The sequence below is a fragment of the Gymnoscopelus braueri genome (assembly GCF_963280865.1).
Source record: "Gymnoscopelus braueri genome assembly, chromosome: 16".
In the NCBI taxonomy this organism is placed as follows: domain Eukaryota; kingdom Metazoa; phylum Chordata; class Actinopteri; order Myctophiformes; family Myctophidae; genus Gymnoscopelus; species Gymnoscopelus braueri.
The window spans coordinates 35,834,599-35,849,456 of NC_137616.1; the positions used below are offsets into that span (position 1 = coordinate 35,834,599).

At 41.3% G+C, this 14,858-nt stretch overlaps 2 protein-coding genes across 2 annotated transcripts in view; both read right to left on the reverse strand.

Moving 5' to 3' along the window:
* LOC308103590 (E3 ubiquitin-protein ligase pellino homolog 2-like) overlaps positions 1-14,858 on the reverse strand; it is a 243,242-nt gene that overhangs the window by 86,843 nt on the left and 141,541 nt on the right. The window lies entirely within an intron of this gene.
* Positions 5,963-10,061, reverse strand: cipcb (CLOCK-interacting pacemaker b; the record flags this gene model as incomplete). The annotated part of the gene is made up of 4 exons (XM_080452800.1): positions 9,930-10,061; positions 8,692-8,910; positions 8,302-8,468; positions 5,963-6,877 (listed from the first exon to the last, which is right to left on the reverse strand). The coding sequence occupies exons 2-4, from the start codon at positions 8,861-8,863 to the stop codon at positions 5,963-5,965; spliced, it is 1,254 nt and encodes a 417-aa protein (XP_080308926.1). The 5' UTR covers positions 8,864-8,910; positions 9,930-10,061.

Sequence of the window (14,858 nt, forward strand, 5' to 3'; positions counted from 1 at the left end):
TGGGCATCCTTGACATGCAAATGTTTGAGAACTGGTTTAAACAATAATACCAAATTGGAAGCAAGCCCAAATAATTACACTTTAAAAACAAGCCCCAAAAAACGCAACTACCAATATTTACAAGCAAATTGACAGAAAAACAAGCCCAAGGTCGCTTGTAATAAGCAGACATGGCAACGCTGCGTGTTCTACGGAGAGCCGAATGGGACATGAATTGTTCCACTTCCGTGTTTCTTTTATTTTTTATAAATACCACAACCCAAATTTCTAAAGCCTGACTGCCACCTTGTGGTGAAATGTAGTAGCTGCAGGAGAATAGGAAATGGTGCACCCAGACCATACATGATGTAATACTGTATAATGTATTATTATACTGTATAGTAAGGGTGGCATACAGTGGTGGAAATAAAGTATCATTTTGTAAATAAGGTATTATTTTGGTGGTATTATTTTATATTTACTTTTACGACGCTGGAGGTGCTTTTATTTTACTTGAGTATTTCCATTTGCAAATGCTCTATAGTATACTTCTTTATGAAGTAGCCTATAAAGGATTATGATAAAATGGGCCCCTACCTAGTAGCTGGACAATGACATAGACTTGTAAAAGGCCCTCACCCCAGGCGCACTGACTTGCAGTCAACACCACAATAACTATTTTGAACACAAGCTCCCCAAGAACACTAACACCATTTTAACACACTGCATCTCAACAGGACTTTAGCGCTTCCAACACACACCACATCATGCAGCACAACATAATTTGCACACCGCAACAATGGAAATAAGCCACTGGCTTGTTTGCGTTTTATACTTTTGATAATGTTTTTTTACATAATGCGTATTATCAATACAGAGGTCAAAGTCAAAGACATGCTGTTTAGCACTTTCTTTCCGCATGCCCCTCTAAAAACATGACAGCTTCTTTCTTTTGTGACATCTACAATGTGAATGTGTAGGCTTACTAGGCTATTCCTTCAGTTTTTCAACAGGACCTTTTGGGCTCTGTCATTGACATGAATGACTACACCCTTTGACTAGAAATGCAAAGTTAATAACAGCCGACAATTCACACAAAAAGTCTGGTTTAGGGGCCTCCTGAGGTCTTGGGCCACTGGGCCTGGTAGGCCTGTGTGGTAAACAACCCCATCTAGTAACTAGCACTGCACAAGAGCTTCTCAACCTCTTCAATTTCAAAGGCCCCCAATTTGATATTCATTAGGCCACAGACACCCATTTGATAGGATTTATTTTATTGTATTATTAATCTCTGGGACCGCCATCTACATTGTAAAAACCTCAGTGTTAATTTAACTCTGAAAGTGTACAAATGGAACCAAATAATAAGGTTCCATTTATATACTCTCTGATTTACAGACATGTAAGGATCCATTTGGTTCCTAACTATCAACAATTTAGCTGGGGACCCCCTGCAACCCTTTCAAAGGGCCCCACGCTGAGAGCCACACTGCACTACACCTTGCATACTCAGCCAAGGTGAAGCGGTCACACCACCCCTAGAGCTGTGGTTCTCAAACTTTTTCATGTCAAGGACCCCCAAATTGATATTTATTTAGAAGCGGACCCCCATCTGAAAAGGTTTTGTGCCAGGGACCCCAGAAGAGAAGATTTATGTACACATTTTTTTTAAATAATAAAAAAATGTATACAGTAAGATGGCAGAAAGATGACAAAGTACAGAGGTAGCCTTGGAGATAATACTAATTCTAACTGTGTTTTTAAAGCAATTTACAGGAATTACAAGCCATTCCTCTTAGCTTACCTATCATCTCATTACAACATTGTTGGATATTTTCAGACATTTAAATATTTGAAGAAAAAAAAAATTACTCTCAAACAATAACTTTTTTTCTTCAAACAAGAGCTTTTGTTTTGGCCCACTGGAACTGACAGGTTCGTTGTCATTTAGAATATTTTTAAAATACTGTATGTTTATGAGCTTGTGGATCTGCTATATTTAATTTGCCAACGTATAAATGGATAAAGTGGCTAAAATGATTGTGATGCTACATTAACTACTTTTGCTGTGGACCCCCTGGAAGCCCCTCAAGGACCCCCGGGGGTCCCTGGACCCCACTTTGAGAACCAATGCTCTAGAGGGTATGACTTATGATTGTCATGGATGGAGCTGATGTTCATAAAATTAAGTATTTCTTTAAATCTGAACTGATTCTGTGTGTAAATGTAATAAATAATAAAAATCCACTCACTAAGAACAGTCCCTTGGAATTATATTTATTATGCAGGCAATGAAGGTTACTTCATTCACCACTGACAATGAAAGCCAAGATCAACTTCCAGTTGGATGGTGTTGCACGTTAATGTTAAACCCAGTTTTGTGTTCCCATTTTTCACTAAATGAATTATAAGATTATATCATACAAACAGTGTGCAGTGTGGGTTTGGGCTATAGTCCATCCTTAACGTAGCAAACATTGGTAAAACATAGCAGTCCTTACATTACATCACATTAGCTACTTAATGAGCACAAAGTAGTGGTCGTGCAATGTCGAATACTTCACACGGACAATCACAATCCAGGGCACAGCTTCAGTTACTGTGCTCTTCTTAAATGACCATTACAATAACAAAAAATATCAATAAATAGTAGGCTAGAACTAACTTGAATGAGCATAGATGGGATCTAGAGCAGTGGTTTTCAAACATTTTCACGTCCAGGATCCCCATAAGAATTGATACATATTTGGCCAGGGACCCCCATAAGAGAAGATTTATTTAGTTAATAATGAAAAAGTTTCAAGAGTTTTTTTTAAATAGCCAAAGTATAAAATTGCTTTTTTTTGCTGGGGACCTGCTGGATCACCCCCAAGGAACCACTGATCTTATCTAGGATAGCACAGCTGTGGCTTATGAGGATCTATGTAAACAGAGCTTCTGTTTGGGCTACAGTGAATCGATGTCAGATGCTGTATCTAATAAACAAATGTGTTGTTGTTGTGGAGCGTGCAACGCTGTGCCAGCAGACACGATAAGCTTTTGACTCTAAAGTAGATCCCGACTGATGTTATCAGCCATATTGGCTTTTCAGATATATATCACTTGTCAACACTTGCTCTGCTGGTAAATCACTGTTAGGCGGTGCAAGACAACATTTGATTTCAGCGGAGTGACGTGCAGACATTTTTTAAACTATCAATATATATATATTTCTGACAAGTAAGCCTTGATTCCAAATTAAATACCAGAATATGTGTGCTGTGGGATACCAAGTGAAAATTTTAGCTCAAAGTTTGTAACTGCCACTTTACTCAACCACCATAAAACAAGGCATCTCACTAAAGCTTTCATTAACCCATTGAGACCTGTTGCTACCTATACGTTGTTATACGTTTCAATCCGGATGCCACCTCTGTGTCTCATTGTTGCTATAATATAGTAGCATCATTTTTTATTTTTTATTTTTAGTAAGAATTTGAATGTTTTCAGAAAACTATGGTTAGGTTTTAGAAGGCGTTTTTAGAATCGGCCTCAGGTCTAAAATGTCTTACTTTATTACAATGAAGAACAAAGCACATATCATGGCCATTGAAATAGTTTTGTTTTTCTTTTCTTTAATCTCACGCATCTGCCCAGTTTCTTACAGTCAACAACACATAAATAAAACAAGTATCCCATGGAATTTCAAACCTTCGCTTTGACAGGTAAACAAGGATTTATTTATACACTCAAAAGCACACGACAACAAGACCAGAAGAATATAAATCAATCATACCGCATCATACATACACGATCGTAAGCCAGGTGAGTGCGTGTAATCATCATAATACACCTGGTTTTATGGTTTTTTTCGCAACACAGACATGAAAAATGTATGCGTTATTTTATAACGACACATTGCATGGCATAATAAATTATAATAATGCGTGTAGGTTTCATATGAGGTCATGTAGATTTCATATGAGGTAATGAGGTTAATTTAATTAACAGGATTTTGCTATGTACTGTAGTACGAATAGCGCTTATCAGCTTATATTGTGCTTATAATGCCTTACAAGACACTTCAAATAAAGTGTAATCCTAAAAAACAGACCTTTGCAGACTGTGTTCCATATGCGCCCCAATAGCTGCCTCAAAGTACCTCTCAGTATAAAATTGCTGGGGAGCTACTCAGTACAAATGCAAAACCCTTTAAACTAATATCATGTTTGATATTAAGGCGTAATTCTACACTGTACACACAGTAAAAAAAAAATGAAAAGAAACACACAATTACAATGGAGAAATGCCATGGCCCAAAATCTGCAAGTATTTACAATGTTGAACCTCAGTGTTCACTTTCTGTTTGTTATATAAAAACACACTTGAATCATAGTCTTGTTGATGCAGCACTGCTGCATTTCCCTAGTGGAATTGTCTTGAGGGCTGTTTTTGCCCGCATCGATTCGGTTTAAAGTTTCTCCCGGAGAACACCATCACGTCCACGCAATTCGTCATTCCAAATACAAACTCTGAACAGAAACAACTGTACACTTTGTAACAAGTGATGCAAAATGGACACAATTAATTATATCCCCGGCCCTAAAAAAGACACAAACAACCCCACAGTCATAAATAAATATTTTGTGATATAAACATGTAGGACGTGCAGTTCACACCTCGATGGTACCTGACAGGGAACTGCTTGAATGAACCCTTTGCTACACTCCAAGTATAACCAGCATTCCATCAACATGATGGGAACGTTTAGAGAGAATGTGGTGGCCTATCGCAGAACTGTTTCAGAATACAGCCCAAAACCAAATAAGACTCGAGGCACAGCATTCTCCTGTTTGGAGATGTAGATTGGTCATAGCAGACCCGCTGAAAGAGAGAGTTCGCGATCACATGGTTCATGTATCGCATGTGCTTCATCGACACCCATTATTGAAGATTCAATGATTGGAAGTACACAGTAGTGTTTGGAACTAGTGTTTGGTCTCTCGATGGCAAGCATTACTTCCGCATTCTTCTTGTTCTTGTTATCTCTGAGCACACCGAAATCAACTGTAAGTTGGTTTTGGCAATAATTGATTGAATATCATATGAATATTACATTAATTGAACTGAATATTATATGATTTATACAAGGGATGTCTATGGGATTGTCATAACTCTCTCAATAGCTCTGGGTCTGAGGAACCAGACACATTCAGTGTAACATGATAAAATACTGTTGTGAGCCTGATATTATGCTCTCGCCGATAAAGCCACAGTGTCATTTCAATGACAAGCATATTTTGAAGTTCTACTTTCTTTTCTTTTCTTTTGAAAAGCTGCTCTTCAAGTATCTACACAGCTGCTGTTGAGTTGAAGTGCACCTCAGCATCAATGGGGCTAGAGCTGATTAGAAGTATCATATTTCACTTCAATTTTAGATCCAGACACATTGTGCAGTGCACTTGCAAGGGAAAAATAATATCCATCCTCATAGATTTTCATCTACAGAATGTATTCATCCCCCAGTGGCGTTTTACTTTTAAGTCTGCAGTGCCTCTTGGGTCTTATCCGCACTATAGATATTAAGTCAGTAACTATAGTTAACCACATGACGCATGGTGAAAATAGCTGATCTACAAGCTCACTAAGAGCTTGCAGAAGTGCTGCTTTTGCTTTTTTGATTTAATTTAAAAGATTTTCAACTTTGATGACATGCCCAAAATCTGGACACCAGGTTGAAAGTGGTCAAGAGGAAGTCAGTGGAAGTGATGCACGCATGGACCACCAGACCAATGACTGACCAGTGACTGAAAGCAGACTGCAGCCAGTATGTAGGTCACATTATGCTATGGGCGGGGGGTGGAGGACGGGTGGATTTGTGGGTCATATTACTGCCGGCTCAGCATGTCTTTTGTGAGCTCCAACAACCCCCCACCCTTGCTTTCCCCCAGTCTGAGTCTATAGGATTACCATCTGACCTTTTAGTCTAGGTCTAGTCAGTGGTCTAACCCGTGGAGTTGGTTTGGACAACCATCTCTTTCTCTTTCTCCCCCTCCCTCTCGCGGTCCTCTTCCTGGAGGCTGCCCTGCAGCCGGGCAAAGATGCTGCTGTCCCCAGTCTGCAGGGCCTTGAGGAAGAGCTCGGTTTGCTCCTTGAGCCGGTCCAAGTCCGTCTGGGCGCGGCGGTTCTGCCGGACCAGCTCCTTGGTTCTGAGCGTGATGTCCAGTAGCCCGGACTTGTTCAGGATGTTGTAAGTGTTACAGAAACGCTTCCGCTTGGCGTCGGGCTCGGCATCGAGGTCGGCGTCATGTTGCTCGGCGCCGTCGACACGGGGAGCCAGGTCGAGGAGTGGCGGGGCCTCAGAGTCGTCGAGGCAGTACGAGGGAGTGAGACACTGGCCGGGAGACAATCCCGATCGGCTGACGGCAGGCGAGGGCCTTTCACTGGCAGGGCTGCAGGAGCTGCTGCTGTCTGTCAGGGGCACAGCGAGGCGCCGAAGAAGCAAAGGAGGTGCAGGGCTGGAGGCAGGGGTTAGACTGCCTGTGGAGGAACTACTGCTAGAGTAAACGGACAGGCTTCTCTTATGGTGCTTGTTTCTGTGATGAGAGCGCTCCCGGTGGCTGGAAAAGTCACTTTTTACGGAGCCTGAGGAAGACGAGGAATAACCGGACGAGGAGGAAGAGGAAGTGGTGCTTCTTCCCGAGGAGCCGTGGCCGTGTCCGGGACGGGGTGCGATTTTGGGGTACGACTTGAGGATGGGGAGGTACTTCTTGGGGCGTCTGTGTTTCGAGGAGGCCTCCTTAGAGCGAGAGACCACCGGCTGCAGAAACACCACCTGAGGCTGCTGGACCACTGGCTGGACCACCTCCACAGCGGGACTGAACCCCCAGGGCTTCAGAGCGGGCGGGTTCTCTTCATTCTGGAAGAACAGCACAGTGACAGCACAGACATTAGAGACAGGTCATTCAGCAGGCAAACCTCTTCAGACTAGCTTAATCTCTTCCTCATCCCTTATAATGGAAAGAAAGCACACTTGAGCTATGTATATCAAAAGTAACAACTGGCAGCATACATGGAGCTATATATTATTAGAGCTAGACTGATTGTGTTGGCCAATACTGGCCTATCGCAGATATATTGGTATCGCCGTGTATGAAGACTTTTTACTGAACTGATTTCATGTTGGACAATAACATTTAAACCCTAACTTTATTACAATGTTTGATGACCACATTTTTGAGGGGTCATTGCAAAACTATTGTGTTTATATATCTAAAATAAGAAAATTGGTTGATATATCAATAGACATTTTTAACTCCCTAATATCAGTATCATTATTACATGCCAGTACCGGTCAAAATATCTACCTACTGTAAAAGTATTATTATTAATAGGAGACAAAGCAACATGCTCAAAACTGCATTGTTATGCAGTCCTTATTGATAAAGAAGCGTGTTATGTGTTATCCCCCTCTTTTCTCCTCTCTGAACAGACTGACTGTCCAGAGGCTCTTAGTCTTGATCATGTGATTAGTGGGTAACCCTGCCCCAGATTTAACCACTTAAGCCCTATATACTTTGTCGCAGAACAATAGCAAAAGATAGCCGATCTACAAGCTAAGCTCAGCTGTGAGCCTGTAGATCTGCCATTTTGGAAAATAATAGTAATAATCTTTCGCGTATAATGACATGCCCAAAACACGGACACCAGGTTTAAAGTAGCCTGAGGAAGGAGCTCTCTTTTTCAGGCAAAGCAGCCTTCCTGCCGTATTAACGTTTTGTTTCTTGTGCTCATTGTTGTGTTTTTGTGGCTTGTTTGTTAGTTTAGAATTGATTATACACGGTTCTGATAGTTTAGGGGAGGAAGCTCTAGTTCTGAAGGACTATAGTGTGGTTGGTTCAAATGGCTGGGAAATGTGTGGACACTTGCTACAGTGCACACTCTCTGGTAAAGCTCAGGATGTTTATGCAGCGTGGTCTCCATGGCCTTGATTATGAGCATGACAAAGCCGAGTTTCTTTTGTTGTGGCTGTAACAAAGGGGAACTATAACAACAAGCTGTGTGTTTCAAACGCTGAATGTATATAAACAGGAAAGCTGCTTCAGTTCATCATATCAAGTGATTATTAACCATTTTCAACCTGCAGTCCCTATTTTAGGCATGTCATTATAGGCAAACTTTGTATTTATTTATTCCAAAATAGCAAAAATAGCAGATCTACAAGTTCACAATGCGACACATTGTGAGCTTGTTGACTGGCAATTTTCACTTGACTTCATTTGTTGTACGAGCATGTGTATAGGGCTTAAGTGACTCGTTCTCGTGTGTGTGTTAGCTGCATACCTGCTTGAGTAAGACTTTGTTCATGATGATCACAGAAGAAAGGTTGGTGTAGGAGCCCCCCACCACTGCCAACTGGGAGGGCTGCGGTCCAGAGCTGGAGCCCAGAACAGCCCGGGGAGAGTCCTCCGGTGAGTCTGCGGTGTCCATAGCGCTCACTGAGCCCACATCTACAGGTCAAAGAGGGGGAAGGTAAGAAAGTGGGTTGCAACCATGTGACACATTGCACAGTGAAGGCAGAGGAGACTGCGGGGAGGACAGTGAGTGGTGGAAGAAGTACTCAGAATGTTTTACTTTAGGTAAAACTTGTCCGATAAAAATATTTTCAGCAAAAGCTTTCCCCACAATAACGGTGCTGGGATTTAAGTAATTAAAATCGAAGGATGAACCAACCTGAGAAACCGGAGTCCCTCTCCGAATCCCTCGAACGCCTAGACTTCATGGTACGCAGTTTGCCTGCTGGCCTATTGTGACCCTCTGCCTTCCTCTTGGTGCTCATCATCCTCTTGTTCCCTGCAGCGCTGATGAGTGTGTCCTTGTTTCTGGAGCTCACCACATCAGCCATCTCCTGACCTATAAAACGTTGAACCTGGAAGAGACGAAGCTGAGTAGCTTCTTTTTTCAGGTCGTTGGTCACAATGGGTTTTGCGGTGGTGTATTTTCACACATTAGGTGAGTATTATTACACCCCAGTGGTTCTCAAAGTGGCTAATTTCAAAACATCTTGAACATTTGTTTTTGGTTTGGAAACATTTTTTAATATTTCATACAAATCTTGAATGGGGGTCCCTGGCCAAATACATATTAATTTGGGGGTCTTTGACATGAAAATGTTTTGAGAACCACTGTATTACACAGAGGATGGCTATACCTACAGTATAACACACCGAGAGGCATGGAGTGGATCCGTTAATTTGATGACAACTCCATCATCAAATTAAAGGGGACAAACATGCTACTGATTGCAGTTAATCATCGTTTACACACAACACAAGCACCCCACGAAATCCATCCAGCCTCTAATGTTTTCTTGTAGCCACGATGTGTGTGAGGTCCCAAGAAGGAACAGAACATGCATTTTGGGGTCTATTGTACATGAGTTAGGACATGCATGGGTAATGTTCATATTAGCAAAAACAATACGAGTCATCCCTTCCATAAATGACAGAAAACATGCAGTAAACTGGAATACACATAAGTTAACATAATAGTAGGATCTGCAATGTGCAGATCTTTTTGTATCTACTATACGTATAAAACATAATATAATAGTAGGATCTGCAGTGTGCAGATCTTGTTTGTATCTACTATATGAATAAAGCATTAATAAACAACTGCCCCCCCACCCCCAATTGTTTACTGTACATATTTTTCTTTTTGATTTCTACTCGAGTCGTTCATATGTTTTAGCATATTATTGTATATTATTGTTTGTCTTTAAATGTTTCGATGAATTGAATACACAGGACCCCAATGGAAACAAGCCATAGTGCTTTCTTATAGGTTATCCTTTTAGCATCCTTTTGTATAGAGCTGTACCTCTGAGCTTTTTTTTGCAAACTGTTAATAAAGTATTCAATCAATCAATCAATCAATCAATCAATCAATCAATAAATCAAAAGCAAGCCTACCTTTTTTGTGATCTGTGTTCCACGATCTCGAATCAGCAGCAGCAAATAAACCCAGGACGTAGAGAGTGTGTCTGTCTGTGTGTGGATGGTTGCTCTATGAGTGTGACTGTGTAGCCTACTACTCTGTCTCTGTGCCGCTATATGTGTGCAAATCCACGCTGGAACGCCGTGTTCCACCAGCTCCACGGTTCAGTCCACGGGACCTGGCTGTCCTACGCTCCTCCCCACTGCTGCAGGGTTGCCATGCCCGCTTATTATAAGCCGCTTTGGGCTTGTTTTTCTGTGAAGTTGCTTGTTGTAAATATTGATAGTTGCGTTTTTTTGGGCTTGTTTCTAACGAGTAGTTGCTTATTTGGGCTAAAGTTGTTAAAACCAGTGGTTCTCAAACATTTTCATGGCAAGGACCCCCAAATTAATATGTATTTGTCCACAGACTCCCCATCTGAAAACATTTTGTGCCTGGGATTTGTGTTGTTAAAATATTGTAAATTTTTTTTTTCCAATTGAATCATTTATTTTTTTATTTTTTCGAAAATAGCAGATCTACAATCTCACAACAGTGAGGTTGTAGATCGGATATTCTCAAAAAGCCGTAGCCTAGTCGCTTCTTTTGGGGCTTGTTTTCATAGACCTGGTTGCCTATTTCTCTCACAGGATCTGGCAACGCTGGACACGGGGCGGGATGCCGATGCTACAACAGTGCTGCGAGGACTTTCTCCGTAGATTAAAAACGTGTATAATGGAAGACGTATATCCCACGATTCTCTCCATAAAGGAAAGGATCGCATGCATATGTACGGATAGCTGTGGATTTGTTCCCGATGATCCACAAATGTTCCAGACAGAGTAACAACAACACGATATCCAGGATAATATCCTTTGTAGTTCAACTTGCCATATTTGGACTATCGGGGCGTGGCTTCGTCCGTAGTAGTTCTGGACGCGTCACGCACTCCCCCCGCCCACTGACCGCCCACTGCCCGCCCACTATATCCATTCCCCAGTCTCCGATTGGCTGGCACGTTTGGCACCAAGCCAGAAAACGTGAGCCAAATCAAATGTATGGGAAGCTGAGGACATTGTGTCCACGTTGTACACACACACTACTCACTGTACACAGTACAGGCATTTCAGATGTACAGTCTGGGGAATCCAGTGACGTGGTGTGTGTGTGCGTGGAGCGTAGCGTTCTGGTTGGTGCAATGCATATTAACAACCTAGAGGAACTAACCGCTGGGCGGTGAGCACTGTGTGCATGTACAGTAGTAAACAGTACACTCCCTCACTGTACATAGAGTCCTCACGTGCTCAGAGGGATGCTTTGGTTGTACATGCACACAGTGCTCAGCTGCCGTACAAAAGGAGGCGGGGGCTTCTGGTGTGTGTGGCGCGTGCCTTGGGGAACCGCTGCCGATACTGCACATGGTGTTGAGGTGGTACAAGTTGTTCCTTGCGAGTAAACCCATACTCGTGCATGATGCACCCATTCTTTCACACATCTAGGTGTACAAAAAAGGGAGAAGTTCTGAAAGTTAACAAGAGGAGATGGCGTACACTATGTTCTTAAAGCAATTAAGACACTCATTCTTAAAGGCTGGGCGATATAGTATATCTTTTATCCAAATACCTCAATATAGTAATGTAATAAATGATAATATGATATGTAATAACAGCTAGAACAATCAGATAGCTTAAAGGAGTAGTTCACCCCAAAAAATACTTATTTTCTATCAATTACACACGCAATGAACTGAAGCCTTGAATTCGTGGAGGCTTATTTGTTTTGTCGCATTCCTAAGCCAATAATTTTATGACCGGTGATGCCCGGTGGAGTCTATCCGGTAGGATACTCACTGAGCAGCCACCCGATCATCAAATTATTGGCTTAGGAATGCGAAAAACAAAAACAAAACATGAATTCAACGCTTCATGGCGTGTGTAATTGATAGGAAATAAGTAATTTTTTGGGTGAACAACTCCTTTAAGTTCCAAAAATTACATCACTTTATTGTAATGCACCCTTTAAAATTTGTCCCATATCAGGATACCAATATATTGCCCAAACCTAAAGTCAATCCTTCTTGCTCTGTCTCTCTCTCTCTCACGCACGCACGCACACACACACGCACGCACGCACGCACGCACGCACGCACGCACGCACCCTCTTGTAAAGATACTAGAGTACACTCAAAAGTCTTCTGTATGAGACAGCGCCATGCCTATTGACCCCCAGCTGTGAGTACATCACGTGACTATAATTCATTGTTTGAGCACAATAATTACAACAGTAATTCCTTGTTTTTCTTTCTTGAAGAGGCAGTGCCACAGGCCTATTACCCCTACATAATGATTGGGTGTCAGTAGGCCTACACTGTATCAGGGGAGGGGGAGGGAGGGTTCTTACAAAAACTGTAATTTTATGTGTTCAAAGGCTGTATTTATGTGGACACCAAACAACAGTTCCTTAACCAGTTCAACCCCAGCATCCATATTTTCGCAAAACATTCGCAGAAAATAGCAGATCTACAAAGATCACAACAGCTTGTAGATCGGCTATTGTCAGCAACGGTATTTAATGTAGAACAAAAACAGAAAAGACAAGTATCAAGAACGAGCACACCATTCAAAGTAATAGGGCGACTGAATAGAACATGGTGGCCACGTCCATTGAAGTTCAACAGAGAAGTGGCACCCTGTTCTATTCGGTTCCTCAAGCTATAGTATATAGAGCCCTGAGGCACTCCACTCAACCAAGTATAGGGTTTAACCTGAGACCTGAGGCCGATTCTACAAATGTCTTCTAAAACAGTTTTCTGAAAAACGTATGTTGCTCATGCTATATCAGTGGTTCTCAAACTTTTTTATGTCAAGGAACCCACAAATTTATATGTATTTGGCCGCGGACCCCCATCTTAAAATATTTTGTTCCAGGGACCCCCAGAAGCAAAGATTTTATTACAAAAAATTGCTTAAAAATATATATATATTCAAAGATTTGCACACATTTTCACGATTTAACAAAAATAGATCATCTGAAAGTTCATAGCGTGGCACAAAGTGACGCACTATGAGCTTGTATATCTGTTATTTTTGACTAGCCAAAGAAATCGAAAATGACACTGATGCTTTCCCCGTTTTAATGGGTTAAGTGGTTAAAGGCAAAGTCACAGCGTTGGCTTGCCTGTTCACTTCCATTCTACGGGAGCAAAGGTGTAGAGCTGCCCGGTGCGGTGCATTGATGTGTGTCCAACGGGTCTGAAGCATGGAATTCAACATTGGTGAACTCTGACTGGGCGTCAACCAATAGGAAATAAGCGCTGTGGTTGTCCCCACTTGGCAGCCACTTCGGTTGTAGTTTTCTTTTAGAGAGCAGACCACTCCAAAGTAAGTCAAATGAACAACACACTGGCACTGCCATTAAGACCTGAGCTTGTAGATCTGCTATTTTTGAAAAATCTTGAAAAAAATGTTTCGTTTTTTTTCCAAAAACTGTTAGGATTTAGAAAACATTTTTAAGAATCGCCTCAGGTCTTAATGGGTTAATAGAAATATTAATGTGATGGAGGGTACATACATGGTCTTGATACGTCATAAGTCCAGTCTGTTTCTATCCGTCAATCTTTCATCTTTTCATCTTACAAAAAGAAACTGAAAATACACAGGCAAGACATCCTCGCACATTTTCGGGTGGTCTAATAATCGACTCGATGAATGAAAATCAGAAATAGTACCACAGCCTCTTTAAGTCGTGGTAATAGATCAATAGGTCACTGTGACCTCTCATGTGGTTCCTAACGATCTTTCCTCGGAAGCCCCCCGTTCTTACGCCTAACAAAAGCTGAGACCCCCCCCACGCACACACATGCATCGCTTCGCAATGCGTTGTCAATAAAATGACATGGCCTCACGCCCCTCACGCCCCTCACCCCAACACAAAACTCACAATCAGCATATCTGACACACATTTTATTCAAGCATTAAATTGTAGCATTCCATAATTACACAGAGTAGATTAAATAATATGTGTTCAGTGACAGTGCCAATAAATAATATCTTGATGACATGACACTTGGACACAAATATCCAAGTGTTCAATTAGCATTGCATTCTTTTTTTTTTAGCTGTGTGTGTTTTAGCTGCAATGATCAGTATGCAGCAATTTATTTATTTATTTTATTTTGTTATTTATTTATGTTTTTTACGAAAATGAGTCACTCTATGAATGAGTGTGTTGCACAGTGGTGGACAAAGTACTTGCGTCAATGTATAGATACTCCTGGTCAAATATGACTCAACTACAAGTGAAAGTTGCTCAGTCAAATTTGTACTTGAGTTTAAAGGGATATTTCATTATTTAGATATTTGATATTCATTTTTATCAGACACGCCCCCTTCCTATACAAACCCATTGTAACTTCAAACTTCATTTTAACCATGTTAGATTCATCAAAAACACCCGTCCTTGGTTCTGGTGACTCATCCTGCCGTCCTAATGCGTATATCTAAATACTGAATCAAGCAACTTAAAAACTGTCTGGGGGGCTCACAAAGGCCTGAGTAGATGATAAAATGACCAAACGTTTTTTTGAAAGTGAAATATCCCTTTAAGTACTGGAGCACTTACTGCACTTAAGGAGCACTACTGAAGTCATCAAGCAAAAATAGCAGATCTACAAGGTCACAATTAATGTGTCACATCACAACACATGAGCTTGTAGATGTGCTATTTCCACTATAGCTGAAATAGAGCTTAAATGGCAAATTCATACTGTATACTCTTTCCATTCCTAGAAATGAAGTGGAGTCAAAAGTAGAATATTTGTCTTTGAAATGTATAGTGGAGTGAAAGTCAAGTATCCAAGAATACAAATACTCAAGTAAATGTACTTTGTTACTGCACCACTAGGAAAGGGTTTCTTGTTTCTCTTT